Source organism: Sapajus apella, unplaced genomic scaffold, assembly GCF_009761245.1.
Source record: "Sapajus apella isolate SASKATOON/1434 unplaced genomic scaffold, GSC_monkey_1.0 scaffold90, whole genome shotgun sequence".
Taxonomy (NCBI): domain Eukaryota; kingdom Metazoa; phylum Chordata; class Mammalia; order Primates; family Cebidae; genus Sapajus; species Sapajus apella.
The window spans coordinates 3,251,815-3,264,826 of record NW_022437030.1 but is presented as its reverse complement, the minus strand read 5'-3'; the positions used below and the strand labels follow the sequence as shown (position 1 = coordinate 3,264,826).

Sequence of the window (13,012 nt, the reverse complement as noted above, 5' to 3'; positions counted from 1 at the left end):
TCCCTCAGAGCTGACCTCAAGCATCACTCACGCAAGAGTCTTCTTCCCTGAACTCCTGTTTGTACCCTCTTGCAGCACCCTTTGTCATTACCATTCGTTGCAATTATACACTTATGTAATTGTTTGGTTAATGCCAGTCTCCCTCAACAGACTTTAAGATTTCTTGAACAGAGACACTACCTTGCTCATTACCCCCTGCCCACAGCCTAGCTCATTGTCTGGCACACAGTAGGCACTTGACACGTATTTGCTAAATCAGTGAATGAAACATAAATCACAAGTAGAGACAGAGCTGTAAGAACTACAAGTATTAACTTCTACTCTTGCCCCCTCTGCAGTCCATTCTCTGCACAGCTACCAGAGTGGCCTTCTCAAAAGATGAGTTATAACATGTCACTTTTCGGCTTAGATAAAGTCCTCAGCCCTACACCATCCTACAGCTTATCCCTCTCTCCAGCCTCACCTCCTGTAATTACTCACCCCTGCTCTTCTCAGCCACCTACCCTCTCTGCTCTTCAACCATGCCAAGCCGCCTGCTGCTTTGCTTCTTTGCTGCTGCTGGTCCCTTTTTGGGTAATGCTCTTCCCCCTATTTTCCCACGTCTCCTGGCTCTCACCCTGCAGATCTCGGTTCACAAGTCATCTAAAAAGCACCTTTTTTTTCTTTCTTTCTTTCTTTTTTTTTTTTTTTTTTAAGAGACAGGGTCTTGCTCTGTCACCCAGGCTGGAGAGCAGTGGTGTGATTACGGCTTACTGCAGCCTCAAACTCCTGGGCTCAAGCGATTCTCCCATCGTAGCCTCCTGAGTAGCTGGGGTTACAGACACGCACCACCACGCCTGTTTAAATTTTTTCTAGAGATGGGGTCTTGCTATGTTGCCCAGGCTGGCCTTGGACTCCTGGCCTCCAGTGATTGTCCTTCCGTGACCTCCCAAAGCAATGGGATTACAGGTGTGAGCTACCACGCCAAGCCCAAGAGCACCGAATTCAAACTTCCCACCCCCAACTCATCATCATCTCGTTTTCCCACCGCAATTCTCACTATTTAATATTATGTTTTACCTTTTTACTAGCTTCCTGTCTATCTCCCCCAACAACATGACTTGTGCCAAGACAAGGACCTTGGCTGTCTCGCTCAACAGTCTTGGTTGCATAAAATCCCCTGCATCTAGAACGATTCCTGACACATGAACTGAGAAGTTCATCCAGGCAAGGGACCCTATCTATGGACGTCTTTTGGAACCAGTAAAACGTGCGCCAGGCGTGAGGGCAGAACGCCTGAGCAGGTGGACGCTGCAGGTGAAGCAGCCAGGTAGACAGACAGATGAGATGCGTGTGGTCCGGGGATACTGGGGCTCTCCGGGGCCTGGAGACTGGGTTCAAATCTTTGCAAACAGGAGATCGCGCTAGAGCCTGGCACACAGAAAACGCTGGGTGACCGCTGCGACTGCCTGCAGCCCAGGCATCGCCCCAGACCCTTTCCCGGCTCACCTCAGGGCGCCGGCTGCAGTCTCTCTGACGGCCAGGCTGGGGTCCAGCAGCAGCGGCCCGAGGCGGCGCACAGCGTCTCTGCGCGCCAGGCCCGGGAGCGCTGGCCGCTGCTGCACCAGCCGGGCCAGTCCCGCGCAGGCGCACTCGCGGACCTCGGCGCTCGGGTGTTGGAGCTGCGGACAAGAGCAAGAACCATCAGAAGGCACGCAGAGCGCAGTGCGCACGCGCGCGGGGCAGCCTCACCTCGACCCCTGGCGCCGCGAAGACCTCGCCTCACCTTTTCCAGCAGTTCCGCGGCCGGCCCGTCGTCATCCTCACCTCCGGTCCCATTCGCCGCTGCAGCAGCATCGGCCTGACAGTCGCCCGTAGGGGAGAACTGAGGTCGCTTGAAGCGCTTCGTTCGGCTCTTGCCCATGGCGACGTGCGCTGTGCGGACCACCGAGAGGGGAGGGCAACAGCAGGCGATGGAGGCTGCCGCGCTGGTGACAAGGTCCGCTGCCGACTGACTTGCCTGCCGCTGCTCAGCTGGGCCGGCTGACGGCTGGAGCACACATGGGGAACCAGAGCGCAGGCGCGCGGCGCGTCGGCAGCGGGGAGGGGGAGCCGGCGCGCGGAGCGCGCAAGCGTGGAAGAGGACGTAGGCGGGGCCAGCTTCCGCAAAGGGGCGGAGTCCTGTGGGTATACCAGGGAAGTAGGAGGCTGGACTAGAATAGCGACGCTGACCCAGGGGAGAGGATCGCTTGAGGCCAAAAGTTCGAGACCATCCTTGGCAACATGGGAAAACACTCCAGCCCCCCCCCGCCCCACCCTCCCCCCAAAATTAAAAATTAGCTGGGCATAGTGGCTTGTGTGTGTAATCCCTGCTACTTGGGAGGTTGAAGCGGGGGGATCACTTGAGCCCAGGAGTTTGAGGCTGCAGTGAGCCTTGATCCTGCCACTGCACACCATCCTGGGTGACAGAGTGAGACCCTGTCTCAATCAATCAATCAATAAGTAACACTATAAATAAATGTGATTAAGGATACCTTTCAGTGAGGATGTGTGTTTGAAAAGTAAAATATTTTTTTTAAAAAAGGATACCTGGCCGGGCGCGGTGGCTCATGCCTGTAATCCCAGCACTTTGGGAGGCCGAAGCGGGTGGATCACGAGGTCAAGAGATCGAGACAATCCTGGTCAAAATGGTGAAACCCCGTCTCTACTAAAAATACAAAAAATTAGCTGGGCATGGTGGTGCGTGCCTGTAATCCCAGTTACTCAGGAGGCTGAGGCAGGAGAATTGCCTGAACCCAGGAGGCGGAGGTTGCGGTGACCCGCGATTGCGCCATTGCACTCCAGCCTGGGTAACAAGAGCGAAACTCCGACTCAAAAAAAAAAAAAAAAAAAAAAAAAAAGGATACCTAACTTGCAAGGTTATTGTAAGGTTACACATAACGTTCTATGAAGTGCCAGACACCAAGCCTGACATATAGTAGGTACACAAAAAGTATTAACCATGATTTTGTCTCCCCAGCACCTCCCATAGCTCCTGTCATAGACAGAGACCAGTTAATGTTTTGGAACGAATGTATGTCTATATTTGATAAAACAGAATCGCTTAAGAAGTTAATCTCCCTGCCTTAGGTTCCTCATCAGTGAACTGGGGACATCAATAGTATATACCTCATGGAGTTGTTATGAAGACTAAATGTGTTAATATGTTTAAGGTGCTAAGAACAAAGACCGGCAGATAATAAGCACTATGTAAATATTTGGAAACTTTTGTTTAACAAAGAGATTCTTTTGCAAATATTTGTCAAGTACTAGGTACAGTGCTGGGCATTGGAATAAAACAATAATCAAGGCAGTTTGGTTTCTGTCCTCTCCTCCTGTCCTTATGGAGTTTACCATCCAGGGAGAGATGTGTTGAATATATAATTATATTAATAACTTTGGTTATAATTGTGGTAAATACTAAGCAGAGGAAAAAGTACAGAAGTAGTCTTTATAATTAGACATGTAATGAGTGAGTACTCAGTATATCCATATCTTTGGGTCAACTTTCTGTTTTTCTTTTTTATTTTTATTTTTTTTAAAGACAGGGTTTCTCCATGTTGGTCAGGCTGGTCTTGAACTCCCGACCTCAGGTGATCTGCCTGCCTTGGCCTCCAAAGTGCTTGGATTACAGGCATGAATCCACCATGCCCGACCTTGTTTTTCTTTTTTTTGAAACAGAGTCTTGCTCTGTTGTCCAGGCTGGAGTGCAATGGTGCAATCTTGGCTTACTGCATCTTCTGCCTTGGAGCCACTAAATATATGTTGGTGAGTTTTACTTACTGTATATCTTAGGCCATTGATCTGCCTGCCACCTACCTAGTCCAGCCTACTGTTTTATTTGTTTTGCTTTGTTTTGTCTTGTTTTTTGAGATGGAGTCTCGCTCTTATCACCCAGGCTGGAGTGCACTGGCACCATCTCAGCTCACTGAAACCTCCGCCTCTTGGGTTCAAGCTATTTTCCTGCCTCAGACTCCTGAGTAGCTGGGATTACAGGCGCCTGCCACCATGCCCAGCTAATTTTTGTATTTTTAGTAGAGATAGGGTTCCACCATGTTGGCTGGCTGATCTCGAACTCTTGACCTCAGGTAATCCACCCGTCTTTGCCTCCCAAAGTGTTGGGATTACAGGTGTGATTTACCACACCCACCCCAGGCTACTGTCTTTTATCTTGAGCATGTGGCTTTCTAGTCTCTTCATTTCTACCCTGCTCATCCCCCATCCATAAAGCAGCTACAATGATCTCAAAATATTCCTCCACCTTTCTCTTTATATTGTATTCACTTCCTTGCTTAAAACTTTTCAGTGACTGCCAGGCGTGGTGACTCACGGCTATAATCCCAGCACTTTTAGTGACTGCCAGGCGTGGAGGCCAAGGCGGATGGATCACTGAGGTCATAAGTTTGAGACCAGCCTGGCCAACATGGCAAAACCCCATCTCTACTAAAAATACAAAACTTAGCTGGGTGGTGCCACGGGCCTGTAATCCCATCTACTTGGGTGGCTGAGGCAGGAGAATCACTTGAACCCAGGAGGCTGAGGTTGCAATGAGCTGAGATCATGCCGCTGCACTCCAGCCTGGGTGACAGAGTAAGACTGTGTCTCAACAAAACAAAAACAAAAACTTTTCAGTGGCTTCCCTTTCTCTTAGGATAAAGATCAAAATCTTAGCATGGCTGCAGGGTTTCACCCCAGCCTGCAGCCTCACCTTTTCATTCTGCTCTTTTAGCCAATATCTATGGGGTCTCAGGGCTTTGCACAAACCCCAGCCCTTACCCTATGAATTAGTGAGCAGTCTTCATAGGCAGGGACAGGGACTTCATAGTCAAGGACAGGTCTCCCCTGAGACAGCATGTACTTGTTTCTTTGCTTCAAAGCACAGATCAAAATTACACTTGTAATTTTCAATTTCTTTGTGAACAGTTATTCAATTGCCTTTCTCCCCAACTGAACACTAGCACCTGTAAAGACAAGACAGTACCCATTTTCACACATCACTGTGTCCCCAGCACTAGCCTAGAGCCTGGCACAAGATAGACATGCAATTTCTTGAATGAATGGAGAGACCACATAGTCAGGAAAGAGCAGGGCATGCAATCTAGATGGAATAAGACGATGAGAATTTAGATAAGATAGAAACAGATTCCTCCTGTTTCTCTCACTGTGGATATGAGCAAGAAAAAAGTGGTTCAGAACCCAGGCCAGGTGTGGTGGCTCATGCTTGTAATCCCATCACTTTGGGAGGCCAAGGCGGGCAGATCACCTCAGGTTAGGGGTCCAGACCAGCCTGGCCAACATGGTGAAACCCTGTCTCTACTAAGAAGACAAACATTAGCCAGTCATGGTGGTACATTCCTGTAGTCCCAGCTACTTGGGAGGCTGAGGCAGAAGAATTGCTTGAACCCAGGGGGTGGAGATTACAGGGATTACACTCCAGCCTGGGCTACAGAACGAGACTCTGTCTGAAACAAACGAACAAAAAACGCCTTAACTAGATGAGCACAGAGGACTTTTAGGGCAGTGAAAATACTCTGTATGATGTAATAATGGTGGATACATGTCATTATACATTTTTCCAAATGCACAGAATGGGTAACGCCAAGAGTGAACCCTAACGTAAACTATGGATTTGGGGTGATAACGGCGTGTCAATGTAGGTTCATCAGTTGTAACAAATGCATCACTGTGGTGGAAGATGTCATCATGGGAGAGGCTGTGCATATGTGGGGCTGGGAGTATGAGGGAAATCTCTGTACTTCCCTCTCAAATTTGCCATGAACCTGAAACTGCTTTAAAAAATAAAGCCAGGCTCAGTGGCTCAAGCCTGTAATTCCAGCAGTTTGGGAGACCATGGCAGCTGGATTGCTTGAGCTCAGGATTTCGAGACCAGCGTGGGCAGCATAGTGAGACCCCATCTCTACAAAAAATTAAAAATTAGACGGGACGTGGTGGCTCACGCCTGTAATCCAAGCACTTTGGAGGCCAAGGTGGGCGGATCACCTGAGGTCGGGAGTTCAAGACCAGCCTGACCAACATGGTGAAACCCCCTCTTAAAAAATAATAATTATTTAAAAATTAGCAGGGTGTGGTGGTGCGTGCCTGTAGTCCCAGTTGGGAGGCTGAGGTGGGAGGATCGCTTGAGTGTGGGAGGTGGAGGCTGCAGTGAGGTGAGATCATGCCACTGCACTCCAGCCTGAGTGACAGGGTGAGACCTTGTCTCAAAAAAATAAAGTCTTCAAAAAATAAATGTAAATATAAATGCCATAGCTAGAGCAGAATGTTGTGGTCTGTTATCATTAGTTACTCTTTCCGGTGATAAATTACCATTGCTGCTAAAATGAATGATTAGCTTTATTTAATGAGCTTAAGAGCCCTTCTGGGAGCCTCCGTCACCGACTGTCAGTCTTGGAAGGAGCCCAGTGATCTTTAACCAGTCTAATCTTCCTTCACCAGTCATTTTTTAAAATCCAGTGAAGCAATGATTATCTAACCATCCCTTTTTCCGGCAAATTATCTTTGTCAAGAGGGAATTTTTGAATTAGACTGCTTAGAGGCCTTTTCCCTTGAGACAAGTTGGAAATAAGCTTGTCATCAATTATTGGTCTGACAAATTTTTTTAAAAATTAGGAGTTAAGCTGGGTGCCATGGCTCACCTGTATTCCCAGAATTTTGGGAGGCCAAGATGGGAGGATCACCTGACTATAGGAGTCCGAGACCAGCCTGGACAACATCAAGAGACCCTATCTCTACAAAACATTTAGAAATTAGCCAAGCACATATGTATATAAAATAGAGATCACAATTAAAAAAAAAAAAAAAAGAAAAATTAGCCAAGCACAGTGGTGTTTGCCTGTATTCCCAGCTACTTAGGAGACTAAGGTGGGAAGATCGCTTGGTCCCAGGAGTTCAAGACTGCAGTGAGCTATGATTGCACCACTACACCCCAGCCTGGGCGATAAAGTGAGACGCTGTCTGGAAAAAAAAAGCCGCCCCACCAGACTTCTGTTTTTTCCCCTTCTAATTTTTGTGATGTAATCTTCCTACAGCACACTCAGATCAATATTTTCTAGAACATTTAGCAGTCACATGCTCTTATACAGTCGGGTTCAGGCTTTTACATAACATACGTGATGTGGTCACAGCACTCTGCCATGTGCCTCTGACACCACATCTCCAGCCCTGGAGCCTCCTCAGTCTTCCCAGAAACTCCGTGGGGCTTTGCTTTCCTTAGGCCTGGAGGGCTGCAGAGCTGGGCAAACTTCCACAGCACATACTGGCCTTAATCATCACCATTCTCCTGGTACACAGTCTCCGATGCACTTACAGTTCCTGTGAGCTTTTAGGACTCATTGCGGGAAGAATGAGAAATATAAACCCAAAAGGTGGCCCACCCCTGGGGCCTGGCCTACTGTCCTCTCTCTCCCACTGCCCAGCAGATGCTGCATCCTTGGGCCAGCCAGGTACTTTATGTGCCCTGTACCTCTCAGAGTTGTTCATGAAACTAGGTGTGGTGGTACACACCTGTAGTCCCAGCTACTCAGCAGGCTGAGGCAGAAGGATCACTTGAGTCCAGAAGCTGGAGGCTGCAGTGACCTATGATCATGCCACTGCACTCCAGCCTGGGTGATAGAGTGAGAACCTGTCCGTTAAAAAAAAAAAAAAAAAAAAAGTAAAAAGAACAAAAGAAAAAAAAAGTAATTGTCCGTGAGTTGTCATCAGAGGTATACATGTGAGGCCAGGCACGGTGGCTCACACCTCTAATTCCAGGACTTTGGGAAGCAGAGGTGGCAGATCTCTTGAGCCTGGGAGTTCAAGACCAGCCTGGACATTTCGGCAAAACCCTGTCTTTTTTTTTTTTTCTTTTTGAGACGGAGTTTCGCTCTTGTTACCCAGGCTGGAGTGCAATGGCGTGATCTCGGCTCACCGCAACCTCCGCCTCCTGGGTTCAGGCAATTCTCCTGCCTCAGCCTCCTGAGTAGCTGGGATTACAGGCACGTGCTACCATGCCCAGCTAATGTTTTGTATTTTTAGTAGAGACGGGGTTTCACCATGTTGACCAGGATGGTCTCGATCTCTTGACCTCGTGATCCACCCGCCTCTGCCTCCCAAAGTGCTGGGATTACAGGCTTGAGCCACCGCGCCCGGCAAAACCCTGTCTTTACAAAGAATACAAAAAATTAGCCAGGCATTGTGGCACTTGCCTGTGGTCCCAGCTACTCTGGAGACTGAAATGTGAGGCTTGCTTGAGCCCAGGAGTTTAAGGCTGCAGAGAGCTGTGATTATACCACTGCACTCCAGCCTGGGTAATGGAGTGAGACCCTATTTCAAAAACAAAAATAAAAAGTATGCATGTGAACTGGCCACACCCACCTCTGAATTAGCGGTGCCTCGCACTTAGCTGAATTAATGTCTCTGGCATGTCCACTCCCTCCTCACGGTTACTGTCCTCTGTCTCAGCTGGCCCTACATACAGTGACTCACCAACAAGGAATGTCACTGCAAAAATGTAAAGTCTTCTGCAAGATGATTAGACACCGGGCCTCTAGTTCCAGTTCTGCCACTAACAGGCTGTATGAACAAGGGAGGTTTTCTTTATTTACATAGACTTGGTAAGGGTTTTTGGAATGTTAGAGAGCTGGGAACCATTTTGATGATTTCAAGAAAGAAAGGAAATTATTTCTGGAAGGAAAATTGCCTGTTGAGTGCCTCCTGAGCAGGTGTCAGAGCCTGGGATAGGCACTGTTGCTGGTGATCCCCCACTTGGACCTCAGAACTTGCTGAGTTAGGTGTGACAATTGCATAACTGGTGATAGCCAACCCAAGGAAGTCACTGCAAAGGGACCTGCTACCCGCTGAATTTCACACCATTCATTCACTTAGCAGAGGTTTATTATTATTATTAGAGATGGAGTTTTGCTCTTGTTGCATAGGCTGGAATGCAATAGCATGATCTTGGCTCACTGCAACCTCCACTTCCCGGGTTCAAGTGATTCTCCTGCCTTAGCCTACCGAGTAGCTGGGATTACAGGCATGTGCCACACACCCGGTTAATTTTGTATTTTTTAGTAGAGACGGGGTTTTTCCACGTTGGTCAGGCTGGTCTTAAATTCCTGACCTCAGGTGATCTGCCTGCCTCAACCTCCCAAAGTACTGGGATTACAGGCATGAGCCACCATGCCTGGCCAGATTATTTATTATTGAGTGCTTGCCAGGTATCGGTCCCTGCACCAGGAGCTAGGGATAATGAGAGAACTAAGGGATAATGAGAGAACTAAGTCCCAGTCCGTGATGTCATGGTGTTTACAGTCTGTCTAGCCTTGCAGCCCTATGCTGCCTTTAAACCAAGGCCCTATAGAAGTGTACTATTAAGAAAAATTATCGCTCACTCACTGCCACCAGCCTGCGCACCATGTCCTTCTGCTGCTCAGTTGCCCACTTCTGCATGATAGCAATGGAAGAAGAGATCACTGCGCTCATCATTGACAATGGCTCTGGCAGGTGCAAAGCTGGCTTTGCTGGGGACGATGTTCCCTTCCATCGTTGGGCGCCCCAGGCACCAGGTCACGATGGTGAGCATGGATGGGTCAGAATGACTCCTACATGGGTGATGAGGCCCAGAGCAAGTGCAGCATCCTGACCCTGAAGTATTCCATTGAGCAGGGCATGGTCATCGACTGTGACAACATGGAGAAGATCTGGCACCACACCTTCTACAACGAGCTGTGTGTGGCTCCGAGGAGCATCCGGTGCTGCTGACTGAAGCCCCCCTGAACCCCAAGACCAGCAGAGAAAAGATGACTTATATCATGTTTGAGAACTTCAACACCCCAGCCATGTGTGTGGCCATCCACACCTTGCTGTCCCTCTAGTCCTCTGATTGCACCAGTGGTGTTGTCACGGACTCTGGAGACAGGGTCGCCCACACGGTGCCCATCTGCCCTGACCAACTACCTCATGAAGATCCTCACCGAGTATGGCTACAGCTTCACCCCCACAGCTGAGTGGGAGATTGTGGGCGACATCAAGGAGAAGCTGTGCTATATTACCCTGGACTTTGTGCAGGAGGTGGCCACCACCGCATCCTCTTTGTCCCCAGAGAAGAGCTATGTGCCGCCCGACAGCAGGTCATCATCATCAGCAATGAGTGGGTCTGGTGTCCAGAGGCAATGTTCCAGCCTTCTTTCCTGGCCACCAAACTGTGCAGAACCCACAAAACCACCTTCAGCTCTATTGTGAAGTGTGATGTGGATTTACAAATACCTGTAGTCCAAGACGGTGCTGTCCTGCAGCACCAGCGTGTACCCAGATATCACGGACAGGATGTAGATCACTGCCCTGGCGCCCAGCATCATGAAGATCAGGATCATCACACTCCCTGAGCACATGTAAACGGTGTGGATTGGCGGCTCCAACCCGGCCTCATTGTCTACCTTCCAGAAGATGTGGATTAGCAGGCAGGTGTACAAGGAGTCGAGCCCCTCCACCGTCCACTGCAAATGCTTCTAAATTGACTGCAAGCAGATGTCTAGCATTTACTGCATGGGTTAATTCAGAAGAATAAATTTCCCCCTGGCAAATGCATATACCCCATGCTAGCCTCATGAAACTTGAATAAACCTTCAAAAAGAAATTCGTCCTTGAAGCTTGTATCTGATACCAACACTGGACTGTAGAACTTATTGATGATTTTGACCTTATATGCAAGTTAACTGTTCCCCTGGTACTTGTTTAATACCCTGTACATATCTTTGATTTCAACCCTTAGTACATGTGGCTTGGTCACTTCGTGGCTGAGGTAAGAAGGTGCTTGTGGAAGACAAGTCCATGGCTTGGTGGGTCTGTGTGGCCAGCAGTCTCTGATCTGTGCAGGGAGTTCATGTGTCAGGGCTGAGTGTGCTGGGATTTCTCTAGAGGCTGCAAGGACTCCTGAAGCAGTGTTTCTGTCCTGCTGATCTGTCAGGGTTGGCAAGTCCAAGCCCTAGGACCCAGTTTCCTTTCTTAGCTGATGTTTTCCTACCACAGCACCATGGCTGTCACTTGCCTTGAGTTGGAGGCAGTTTGCATTTACACCAGTAAATGTATTCATCCTTTTAATTTATGTCAGGTTTTTTCGTATGCAATTCTCAATTCCTTCAGAGATGACAACAAAGTTTGGTTTCCTACTGTTCTGTGAGAACATTAGGCCCCAACAACACATCAGTAAGTAAGGAAAAATAAAAGTGCTGCTGAAAAAAAGAAAGAAAGAAAGAAAGAAAAGTTATCCAAAACTTGGAAATAAGGAAAAAGGATAGCTGGACGTTCTTTTCCTTTTTTTTTTTTTTTTAAGATGGAGTCTCACCCTGCTGCCCAGACTGCAGTGCAGTGGTGTGATCTTGGCTTATTGCCATCTCCATCTCCTGGGCTCTAGCTATCCTCCCACGTCAGCCTCCTGAGTAGCTAGGACTATAGGTGCCCACCACCATGCCTGGCTAATTTTTGTATCTTTTTTTTGTAGAGATGGGGTTTCATGTGTTGCCTTGGCTGGTCTTTAACTCCTGATTTCAAGTGATCTGCATGCCTCAGCCTCCCAAAGTGCTGAGATTGCAGGCATGAGCCACTGCACCCAGCCTGCATATGTTTTCAATATCATACTGTCCCAATGTCTAACAGACCCATGAACTGATTATTTCTCTAAGGCAGTACTGTGAAGCAGAATTTTTCAAAGAAAGGAAAATGTTCTCTGCCTCCCTTCACCAGTAGAGTAACTCCTAGCCCAACATGGCTATTTTGCTGTTGTTGTTTTATTTTTCTATTTTCATTTTCTTGTAAAAATGGGGTTTCTCACTCTGTTGCCCAAGCTGGTCTTAAACTTTTGCCCTCATGAAATCCTCCTGACCTGACTGCCGAAAGTGCTGGGATTATAGGTGTGAGCCACTGTGCTTGGCCCACAATTGGCTATTGAATTCTTGAAATAAGGTTACTGTGAGGAACTAATCTTCAATTTTAGTTAATTAAAAACTTTTTTTTGTTGTTACCTGCCCAATTTTCCAACAAGCCAGATGTCCATAGAACTGAAGCTTGAGAAATGTACATTTATTCTGTGGGATGCCCCTACTGCCTGTTGACCAATTCCTCTTCCGTGCTCCTCCTGTTATCTTCCCCTGATGTGTAAACACCTAACTTTAGTCAGGGAGGAGGAATGGATTTGAGGTTTATTTCCCGTCTCTCCCACTGATGTCACCTGAAGAAAGCCTTCTTCCCTGCAATACTTGTTGTCTCAGTGATTGGCTTTCTGCATGTCGAGCAACAGGACCTAGGCTGAACCCCTGGTGTTCATTAACATTATGACATTAAAAACTAAATAACTAAAAATAAAATAAAAAATAAAAATAAATAGCTACACATGACTTTTGGTGATGGATTTGTAAAGTGCAACTCTAAAGCAGTGCTCTGACCTGGGAACAATTTTGCCTCCCGGTGGGACATTTGAAAATGTCTGGAGACATTTTGGTTGTCACAACTGTGGGGGTGCTACTGGCATCTAATAGGTAGAGGTGGGCACCACTGACAGTGTAGGCTGGATAATTCTCTGTTGTGGAGGTTGCCAGTCTGGGCTGGATAATTCTTTGTTATGGAGGCTGTTCCATGTATTGTATGATGTTTAACAGCACCCCTGGCCTCTACCCACCAGATGTCACTAACACTCCCCAACAGTGACCACCAAACATGTCTTTGGCCATTGCCAAATGTCCTTGAAGGCAAAATTACCTTTGGTTGAGAATCATTGCTCTAGAGAAATATATGCTTTTGTTTGACTGACTATTAGGGGCCTAGGCTCTATGAAATTAGATGTGAATTTGTATATTAATAAATTGCAAATGACTTTGATTTTGTCCAGTTGAGATGCAAATTATTTCTGTCCAGCAGAAAAAGATAACCCCAAGGATAGAATTTCGTTGCCTGTAGAATATTAACCAGTTTCATATCTAACCTAGAGATCCCATCTAAAAGCATT

The 13,012-nt window shown here is 47.6% G+C and overlaps 1 protein-coding gene and 1 pseudogene across 4 annotated transcripts in view; one reads left to right on the top strand and one right to left on the bottom strand.

Moving 5' to 3' along the window:
* Positions 1–2,097, bottom strand: part of HEATR3 (HEAT repeat containing 3) — a 42,090-nt gene extending 39,993 nt beyond the window's left edge. The window contains exons 1-2 of one of the 3 annotated variants that reach the window (XM_032255650.1): positions 1,766–2,097; positions 1,489–1,661 (exon numbers count right to left, since the gene is read on the bottom strand). In XM_032255650.1, the coding sequence (XP_032111541.1) occupies positions 1,489–1,661; positions 1,766–1,903 (311 nt within the window). In that variant the 5' untranslated portion in view covers positions 1,904–2,097. Of the gene's footprint in view, positions 1–1,488; positions 1,662–1,731 lie in introns of all 3 variants that reach the window. The other 2 variants (XM_032255653.1, XM_032255651.1) reach the window with 2 other exon arrangements.
* Positions 2,098–9,469: 7,372 nt separating this feature from the next.
* Positions 9,470–10,814, top strand: LOC116534908 (annotated as a pseudogene). Its single transcript, XR_004261945.1, has one exon. The product of XR_004261945.1 is annotated as an actin, cytoplasmic 2-like (transcript).
* The last annotated feature ends 2,198 nt before the right edge of the window (positions 10,815–13,012 follow it).